At 63.2% G+C, this 9,700-nt stretch overlaps 1 protein-coding gene across 1 annotated transcript in view; it reads right to left on the reverse strand.

The window, feature by feature from the left end:
- Positions 1-1,377: 1,377 nt before the first annotated feature.
- Positions 1,378-9,700, reverse strand: part of MED24 (mediator complex subunit 24) — a 19,127-nt gene continuing 10,804 nt past the window's right edge. Inside the window, exons 13-25 of the mRNA XM_009885897.1 lie at positions 9,588-9,697; positions 8,731-8,768; positions 7,941-8,023; positions 6,458-6,636; positions 6,228-6,327; positions 5,685-5,860; positions 5,327-5,591; positions 4,798-4,979; positions 4,400-4,493; positions 3,927-4,026; positions 1,977-2,057; positions 1,654-1,802; positions 1,378-1,494 (exon numbers count right to left, since the gene is read on the reverse strand). Of these exons, the coding sequence (XP_009884199.1) occupies positions 1,378-1,494; positions 1,654-1,802; positions 1,977-2,057; positions 3,927-4,026; positions 4,400-4,493; positions 4,798-4,979; positions 5,327-5,591; positions 5,685-5,860; positions 6,228-6,327; positions 6,458-6,636; positions 7,941-8,023; positions 8,731-8,768; positions 9,588-9,697 (1,674 nt within the window). The remainder of the gene's footprint in view (positions 1,495-1,653; positions 1,803-1,976; positions 2,058-3,926; positions 4,027-4,399; positions 4,494-4,797; positions 4,980-5,326; positions 5,592-5,684; positions 5,861-6,227; positions 6,328-6,457; positions 6,637-7,940; positions 8,024-8,730; positions 8,769-9,587; positions 9,698-9,700) is intronic.

The raw sequence follows: 9,700 nt of genomic DNA on the forward strand, positions 1-9,700 counted from the left end.
GCTCTCCATCTGCCCTCGTGCCGGGGGCCGGTGCGTGCCAGCCCGCTGCCAGCTCGGGGCCGGACTCACGGGAGGCAGCGGGAAGGGGAAGGATGCTCGGCTGTGCGATGGCCAAGGACCGGCCATCCCCCGCAGCCACCCCAAGTGTGGCAAAGCTCCTCCGCTGACCGCATCGGGGTCTCTCCCTCCCGCAAAGCCCGGGAGCAGCCAAGAGCTGAGATCATCCCGGGGAGGAGGCAGGGGTCAGGCAGGGCCTGAGGCACCATCCGGCTGGCTGTTCAGGCAGGGCTGAGTCACCATCCGGCTGCCTGTTCCCCGGCCGCCACTGCCCCAAACCCTGCAGCACCGCTCCGGGGCCGCCCTGCACCCCCTCTCCCCCCGGCATCACCCAAGCAGTCACTTCAGAGCCCCCAAAAACAGGAGCTGTGAACCCCGCTAACGCCGAGGGGGGCAGGAGGCAGAGCCCAGCTCCGGGGCTGCTGCAGGGACCAGACTTGGAGCGGAGGTGCCCCGAGGGGAAGGCTGTACCCCAGCACCGCTTCCCCCTTTCTCATGAGTCAAGCAGAAAACATAAATGAAAGGAGCAGAGGTGAAGCCGCCCCGGCCCTGCCACCCCCTCAGGCTCGGGGTTTCGTGACAGTTACAGGCAGATTCACCACCAAAGCAGCTGACTGGGTGCCGGGGCAGCCCCGCCGAGGAGCCTCTCCCAGCACGAGGCCGGCGCGGCGCTGGCGAGGCCGCGGTTATTCACTGGCCGCTGGGTGCCATGCTCAGAGCGGGGGACGCGGGGTGAACTCATGCTCACGTGAAGGAATTTCCAACAAGAATTTCCTTGCAGCTTACAGCGCGGCAGGAAAGCGTCTCCGCTCCGCCAGCCGCACATCTGTAGCCGGCCGGCCGCAGGCACCTGCTCCCCAGGTGGAGCATCACCGGCAGCCCACCGCCCTCCCGGGCTTCTCCGGGGCCAGGACAGGCGGGTTAGGGACACAACGAGTGTGATTCTGCTCCCCTGCCCAGCACAGGTCTTAGCCGCTTACTTTCCCATCACCCCCACCATCAAGCTCGCCCCATGATGAGGGTTTTGGACCGCAGTCAGGAAACGAAACAGAAATCAAGCAAAGCCTGGTTCTACAAAAGGACTGAATTAATCATAGAAAAAAAGGAAGGGGTTTGTCGCAGTCTCTGAATGCCCACGGCGAGGCAGCAAGGGAGGCTGAACACGGAGAGAAGCAGCCCCCGGGCAGGGCCAGGCCAAGCCTGCAGTGACAGAGGGGCCATCCCAGGCATCCCAGTCCCAGCCCAGTGTCCCAGTTCACATGGGTTTCCCAGCGGCTGCCCGGCAGTCCTCTCCTGCACGGCAGAAGGGAGGCGATCCGCTCACAACGCAGCAATGGCCTTGGCAGCGACGCGGCGGCCCAGGGGCAGGCTGAGATCCGTGATGGCCAGGACAATTTTGGGACTGGACATGGTGGACACTTTCACCAGCTCGGAAACCTGCCCAGAGGGAGGAGAAACACAGCCGACTCACCAGAGCGCCGGAGCCACGAGAGCCGTGCAGCGGGACTCCCCTGGTCCTGCCCATCTGTCCCATGGGACCAGCGCCCCGGAGCACCCTGCGACCACGGGGCAGGATCTCATGGCCACGGGACTCACCATGGTGAAGGGCATGAACTGGAGGATGCTGCCGCGGCTGCCCTGCTCCAGGCAGTCCACACACTCCTCCATGAACCACTGGACAAACTGGGTGTGGGTGCCGGCCGTCTTGGCCCCCAGGATGGAAGAGATGAGCAGGAAGAGGTTTGCTGTGGAGACAGGGAAATGTCAAAAGCCGGGCCGGTTCCGGGAGGCTGGGGGAGGCTGCCCAAGCCTCCCGCGCAGGGGAGAGGTCCCCACCAGCGTCCCGGCACGGTCGGATCCCACCCCACAGCCAGGCCTCACCGCCGGGTACCCGCACTGGGATCCGGCCTCGCCATTACCTAGCACCCTGTTCAGCGGGTCCCTCATGCTGACGGCGTGAAGCTGGGAGGCGGAGAGCGAGGTGCTCATCGAGCGATCTGCTGGGGAGAAGAACGTGCGTCAGGCTGGGGGGAGGCCGGAACGACTTCTTGGCCCCCTCATCTGTCCCAAGATGCCCACTCTGGCCAGCTCCGGCCATTCGAGCTCGCCCAGCCCTTGGGCTCCAGGAGGGGCTTTGCCCTGAGCTACCCTATGGAGTGGGAGAGGTTTGGACCGCGGTGCCTTTCGTAGCCAAACGAGCAGAGTCTTGGCTGCTTGGGCACACCAGAGACGCACAGCGGGCAGACACTCTGCCCCGGTCACCGTCCCGCTCTGCCGCGGTGCGGGCAGCCCCGGCAGGCAGCGCAGGCCCACACATGCCCCAGGCGTGCCGGAGCACAGCAGCTCGGGGAGGGCTCCACACGCCGCCACTACTGCTCTTAGGGTGTGACACTTCACTCTTGCACAAGCCAGATTTATTTCGAGTCTGACCAAGTTTAATGGCATCTCCAGAGGGTAAGCATGAGTGAGGCCGTGAGTGTGCCTCCCTGCTACTCCCCGTTGGGTTTTAATTGCAGCAGTGACTCGTCCCTGATGCTCCGCGAGGGCACGAGCGATGTAACGCAATGTCACGCTCGGGAGAGGAGAATAGCAGCGCTCTGCCAAGGCGAAGCGCACGCTGCACATCCTGTGCACGCTGCCTGCAGCACAGCAGGCTGGGCGGAGCGAGCCAGATGTTCGACAGCTGCACAGCAGCATTCAAATCTCACTCTCAGGGTACAATTCAGCTACCAGAACTGAGGCACGTCCAACGAACTAGAAGCAAACCTTGGGAGAGAGCAAGGGGATTTATCTGACCCAAACTACGAAGTGCTGCTGGGTGCTCCTGAGGGAGAGGTACTCCACCATCTCCGCTCCAATGGGATGGGAATCTCCTGGGAAGGGTCTTGTGCAGAGCCCATAGTACACAGCTACTGCCAAAATCAGCAGGACCCACCTTGTGCTGCTCCGAGGATGCTCACCAAAAAAAGAAAGCCCTCCCACACTTTTCTCATGGAATCACATGAGTTACGTGGCTGCTGCAGGAAGCGGCATTTCCACATCGCCGCAGCAAACAGCCCAAAAAAGTCCTGAATGTCACTGGAAAGAGGTGGAACTGCCTCAAAAAGTTAAAAAAAGATAGTGAAATAAAGGGAAAAGCCCATATTTCAACAGTAACGAAACCAACAAAAACCACAGGTTGATGGATGTGTTGGAAACTAATAAATAAAGAGTAACTTAGGATAAGGGCATCAGGAGAAACAATGACCAAGGAACGTTCTGACTCACTGCCCAGAAGTTCAGACAACATATGTGGGAGCCGTGACAGCACCCCGCCACGGCAGGAGGGCACGGACACCCCACCGGCATGTCCTGCCGGAGCTGTCGTAACCCGCAGCACCGCGCTGCGGGGACACAGAGACGTGACTGCAGGGACTCATCAGCTCCGCTCGCTGCCTTGTTAACAGCAGTGGAATGTCAGGATTGAGCCACAGACAGCAGGAACGTCACCTCCTGCCACTCTTGCCGCAGCACATCAGCCCTTCGGTCCCACGCAGACTGGCTGGGGGTGAAAAGGCTCTAACAAAACCTCCCTGAGCCCCTCGCGCGTGATGCGCTGGGTTGGGCCGCAACGTCATGGAGGGAAGGTGTAACCTCAACCCCTTTCCTAAGTTGTTCTGATCAGAGAAATCAAGAGCTTGGCCTTTTCTAAGTGCAAAAGCTCCAGGGTAACTCAGCAAAACACACTCCAGCACTCTAAATCTTCACCTGGCCAGCTTGGGAAGAGAAGCGTTTTTGTGCCGATACACATTTTACACCCAGAAACGAGCCATGAGGCAGCGCGCTGCCGTCCCCAGGAGCCACCCCCCGCCCCCGCTGCCCACACTTACTGGGGCTGGAGAGGATGTTGGCATCTTCCTCGTTGGAGCTCAGCAGGCGCATGAGCTTGGAGGGCTGCGTGTCGTCCAGCGGGAAGAGGCTGATGTAATCCTGGGGGGGGCAGAGGGGGTTCAGCCCCACCAGCTCCCTCTGACAGGGGGTCCTGGCCCCCCCTCCCCGGGGTTCATGACCCACGCTGGGCTCTGCACAGCCCCACGGCCCAGGACGATGATCTCTGTTCACCCAGAACATCTCAGCCCGGGCCAACCGCATACAGACCATCTCATTACAGGCCCCCTTCCCCAGCAAACAGAAGGGAAAACCCCGTATTTTAAGGTCAAAGGACCTCAGACAGCCCCAAGAACCTGAGAAGGGAGTCTGGTCTCAGCTACCCGTTCCTCCTGCCACCATCACCTCCCGCAGACACCGCCCGCTCTTGTGCGCAGAGAGCCTCCAACCAAACCCAGCTCCACGCCAGACGCACCTCAATGTCCTCTCGGTGCCTCTTCTTCTGCCTGGCGGATGCCTGTCCTTTGTTGTGGGAGGAGTAGGAGCTCAGGGCACACCAGACAGAGAGCCTGGGGACAGAGCAGGGACACTGCGAGGTGCTGCCAGCCCACCCAGAGGGCAGTGCGCAAGCAAGGGAAGACAGCAGAGCCCAGAGCACGTGCTGGGACGGAACACAGCAGGTTCCTCCTCGGTGAGGGGCAGCAGGGAATGGGGCCCAGGACACCAGCGTGTCTGCTCCTGTCGGCACTGTGCCGGGGCCAGAGCGGGAACCGGGCAGCTGGGACCCCCCACGCCAGCACAGAGCATCTCTCCGCTCCACAAAGAGGCCCACCCACCCCCAAGGAGATGGCGCTCGCAGGTCTACGGTCTTACTTGGCCAGGGCCTTTCCCGGTGGGTCCATGAGGGTGTGCCACTTGGAGGAGTCCGTGAGCAGGTTGGGCAGGATGTGGCCCAGCAGGGTCAGCGTCAGCTGCTGCATGTCCAGGCAGAAGATGGCATAGAGCAGCTCCACGGCCCGCAGCGTGTGCTCCTTCCGCGTCTCCTTCAGCAGCTCCTGTGAGGTGGAGGGCAGGGCTGAGGGAGGCACGGGCACGGCTGGGCCTGGCCCGCTCACCCCCACCGCGCATGTCCAGGCAGAAGATGGCATAGAGCAGCTCCACGGCCCGCAGCGTGTGCTCCTTCCGCGTCTCCTTCAGCAGCTCCTGTGAGGTGGAGGGCAGGGCTGAGGGAGGCACGGGCACGGCTGGGCCTGCCCCGCTCACCTCCAGCGCCCGGGACTGCCACAGCAGCCAGCCCAGGCACAATCAGGACTTCTGGGCACGAGCTAAACCCAGCAGTCCTGGGCTTGACACCCAGCCATGGCGTTGAGGGACGCAGCCACCTCCCTCCTCCACCCCGTACCTTGACCAGGTTGTTGCAGAACCAGTAGACACCCCCCATGTGCAGCAGGGTGTCGAAGATGTGGATGGAGTGGCTGTCGACCCAGCCCTTCTCCAGCACCTTGGTGAACACGCTCGTCAGCACCTCCTTGATGGGCTTCTTGGGGGGCAGCAGGTTCCAGTAGGGGATGGTGTCCATGCCCATGGAAGGGAACTTGATCTGTGTGGCTGTCTGCTGCAGGACGTCCGCGCACATGTGCTCCAGGATGGAGCTCATGATGACCACACTGTGGCAGAGAGAGACGGGATCAAACAGGCCCCAGGAAGCGGAAGAAGGGCAGGAGACAGCACAGTATGGGGCCTGGTGCACTGGAGCTCACCGCTCGTTGTAGAACTGCAGCGTGTTCTCGCCGTAGAGGGGGGTGGCCAGCTGCCGGATCATCTGCAGGGACTTCTCCCGCTCATCCAAGCCCAGCATGCGGACGTGAGCCACCAGCCAGGCCACCGCGCAGACCGCCATGCTACACACCTTCCCCTTGATGTTGTCTGTGATTTTCTAGGAGAGGAGATGGGAGCGGAGGTGGATGAGCGCAGACGTGTGGACACACAGGCTCTATCTCAGCATCATTTCCCAGGGCTGTGGGACCTGTGGTCCAAGCCCTTCTCTCCTCCATGGGGTGAACCTGCCCCTGCCAGCCCCACTGCCACCAACGGGGTGGTTCAGGGCAGCATCAAGGGGCCGGAGCCACACCAGGTCCCCACACAGGTCATAAAGGAGCCCGCGAGCTCCGCAGGGGCTGCAGGAGCATTCAGGGCAGGAGGACAGGGGACCCCTACCCTGCTCGAGCCTCGGCCCCTCCTCAGGACACAGCGCAGTGCTGGTGCCCCTGCTTTGCCCCACACCATCCTCCCGCCAGACCCACCTGGATCGACTCAAAGGTGAGGACGCTGTTCTCCCAGGCGTTGAGGATCTCCAGGATGGCAGCTGAGATGCTCAGACATACCTCGTGCCACTTCATCTGCCTGCCAGGGAACAGAGAGGTGGGGAGTTCAGGCACTTGTTTAGAGCCACGGGGCCAGGGAAGATGGGGTGGGTGCTCCCCTCCCGCTCTGCCCCAGCCCGGTAGGGTGGGCGCACAGGCTGAGCTCTTACACCAGCTTCATCTCGGAGGAGTTGTTGAGGAGGGCGACCAGGGACTCCACCTTGGTGGAGTCGGGGCGGAAGCAGGGGTGGTCGGGGTTGAGGATCTTCCCCTCCTCGGGCATGCAGGTCAGCATCCAGGTCTCAAAGAAGGGCACCTCGCCCGCCGGGCTCGACTCCGACAGGATCACCTGGAAGGGGACCGACACAGGGTCTGCCACACAGTCTGCACCCCGCGGGGACCCTGGGCTGGGACCCCCACCCTGGGCTGGGACCCCCACCCCGGGGAGCTCATGGCCGGGGGAACAGCGCCGCCCTGTGGCCTGCACGGAGAAGCAGGCACTGGTCATCCCCCAGTAAGGCACTGGTCATCCCCCAGTAAGACCTCCTTTTCCAGCCTGTGGGCTGTGGTTTTCCCCACTTTACCACAGAACTCGCCGGAGAACCACTGCCCATCTCAGAGCAGCACTCCAATGGCTCCCCTCGGGGAGATGCCAGGACAGGACCAGTGCCAAGAGGCTGCGAGCGTGGCAGCGCGGTCACCGCATCCTGCCCAAAGGGTCACTCGTCCCCCACCTGCGGGGCTGTGCTCAGGGTCCGCAGCGCCGGGGCCGTCTGGCCCACAGCTCCGCAGGGTCGGGGCGCACAGTCCAGCTGGCGGCCAGCTGGGAGGGCTCCCGAGGGGGGACACGAGCTGGGAATCCCGCACGCCGCTTCCTCCCTTCAGCCCACCATCACCCAAGGGACACTATTTTTGTCAAAAAAAAAAAAAGTTTTGCACATCTGTTCAGCAGCAGCTGGTCAGGAAAGTCGCTCTGAGACAGACCGGGGGGATGAGACTTCATCAGACAGCCCTCGGGCACGTCCGCTCCAAGCTGCCTCCAGCCAGGACTCCCCCTCCCCGCTCCCCTGGGCCGGCCGGGCAGGCCCCCTCCGCCCGCCTTTCGCTCCCTCTCCGCGTTCCCGGTGTTTCGGTATCGTTTCGCCTCCCAACACGCGCAGATGTCGAAAGCTGGAAAATTTTCAGGCAACAAAAGTGCTGTTTCCTGAGCGGGGCTGCAAGTTCCTCCTCTCGTGGGGGAGGGCTGACGCTCAGCCTGGGTGCATGGTCCGTCCCCCCCCACCCCAGGCCAGCCAGCAACAAACCAGAGGGGGAATACTGGGAAAAGTCCGGTGAGATCAGAGCCAGCCCGGAGAGGGTGTGGAGGCAGTGTTCCCACCGATACCACGGTACCATAACAGGAGCACAACCAAAGCCCTCGGGAAGGCTGCAGCCACCCCTGCGGCATCGCCTGGCGCCGACAGACCCTGCAGGGACAGATTTCTACCTGCACCAGGTGAAAGGCACCGGGTGCTTTACCCCACGCGGCGGGGTGGCTGTGGGGACGGTGGGGACAGTGGCGGTGGCAGGCTGGCCACTAGAGGAGGCTGGCAGGCTGCAGCGCATCGCCAGCGCTGACCAGGTCGGAGCCCCATGCCCTCGGAAGATGCTTACCTCCGAGCCGTAGGTCTGGGCCACATGGCACAGCATGAGGAAAGAGATGTCGAAGAGCAGGGCCCGAACCGGTGCTCCTTTGGCTGAGGGAGGAGAAACAAAGACCTTGGGGATCTCCAGCCTCGGCACAAGGAGGCAGGCAGGAGCCCTGTGAGCTCAGGGCCCGGGACCCTGCTACCCCCAGGCAGCTCTTCTAACCCCCAAAGTGTTTGTGTGTGAACGAGGGCTCCAGGGGATGTGCCAAGTGCCTTCCTCCACCCCATCTGTCCCTACTTGAGCCCCCAAAGCGGCTTTGGCCACCCATTTGGCAGCCCCAGTCCATCCCCAGGCTCCCCCCCGCGCCACGGAAGGTCAGAGCACTCAGCAAGTTTCATCACACGCAAAAGCAGTCGGAGTCCTTATCTCGGGTTCTGTGCTGACACATCACCCCTTCCAGGGAGGGAGCCGGGGCAGGGCCGGCCCCGAGGGGCCCCGGGGGGCCGGAGAGGGGAAAAAGGAGCTCTGTCTCCACAAGCAGGGAGCACCCCGCATTTGGGATGGACACGCAATGTGCCACACGTGAGGGCAGCGGGTCCCCGGGAGCCCCAGTTCCCCACTGGCACTCTGCCACGTCCCCGCTGTGCCGGGCTCCCTGCCGGCAGCCCCCAGCCGGACCCGGCACAGCTCGGCTGGCTCTGGCGCCGCAGTCTGTCCCAGCTTAATCCAGCCGGGCCCCGCAGTGTCCCAGCACGTGGCAGCGGCGGGGGAGCACAGCTCGAACCACCCCACACATGGATGCGCACACACTTACAGCCTTCGCCGTTGATCTGCTTCGTGAATTCATTCAGCCTAGAGGGGGCAGAGAGAGCCGCAGTGAAGCATTATCCCCATGTGAAACAGGTCTCTTCCCATCCCCGAGACAGCCGGGGGGCTGCCCCTGCCTGCAGACCCCTTCCCGCACCCCACCCCAGCGCCCCGCACGAGGAGCAGGGTGGGCAGGGACCGAAGCGGGGCCCGGCTCCGCAGACACCCTCCGGCACAGCAGGGACGAGCCGCCTCCTCCCTCTGCCTCTGCTCCCCTGCAGCAAAACAGGTCCAGCAACGCCGCTTTTCCCCACACCCAGTCCGCCATTTGAGCGCCATCCTCTCGCCAGAGCTGGCTCTGCCCGGCTGCGTGGGGATTTCTGAGCGTGACCCCTCTCCACATCGCAGTGGAACGAACCCCCCAAACAGAGGGAGCACGGCGGAGCAGTGCACCCAGCCGGGCCGGCATGTTTGGAGCTGCCCCCCAGGCCTCCCTGCTCAAGGAAGCACATCACGCATCCCCACGCGTGCTGGTGTGTGTGCTCTAACCAGGACACGGGCGTCTGGGGACCGAAAGCACACATACAGCAAGTGCCCTGGATCACAGGCTTTCAGTTCTCTTAATACCCTTAAACCAACCTGACTTTGGTTCTCAGCCCTGCTCACGCAGAAGCAAAGATGGGGTGCTGCGGGGTGCAGGCCCCCTGAGATCCCAGCCCTCCCCAGGGCTCTGCTGGACCCAGTGCCGCAGAGACACTGGGCCAGAGGCACATCCAGCCCTGTCGAGGGGAGGGCTTGGGGGGCTGCCCACTCACCCCGGCCCCTCTAGTCACCAGGGACAGTGTCGTCCAGGTGGGCACTCACTTGATGAACTTCCGAGCAAAGGATTTCAGCTTGCCCGTCGCTGCTGCTGCCGCCAGCAGCAGCTCCAGGCTCTTCCCAGACAGCATGTGACCCAAGACCCCCAGCAAACCCTC

The sequence above is a fragment of the Charadrius vociferus genome, unplaced genomic scaffold (genome assembly GCF_000708025.1).
Source record: "Charadrius vociferus isolate BGI_N301 unplaced genomic scaffold, ASM70802v2 scaffold2430, whole genome shotgun sequence".
In the NCBI taxonomy this organism is placed as follows: Eukaryota; Metazoa; Chordata; class Aves; order Charadriiformes; family Charadriidae; genus Charadrius; species Charadrius vociferus.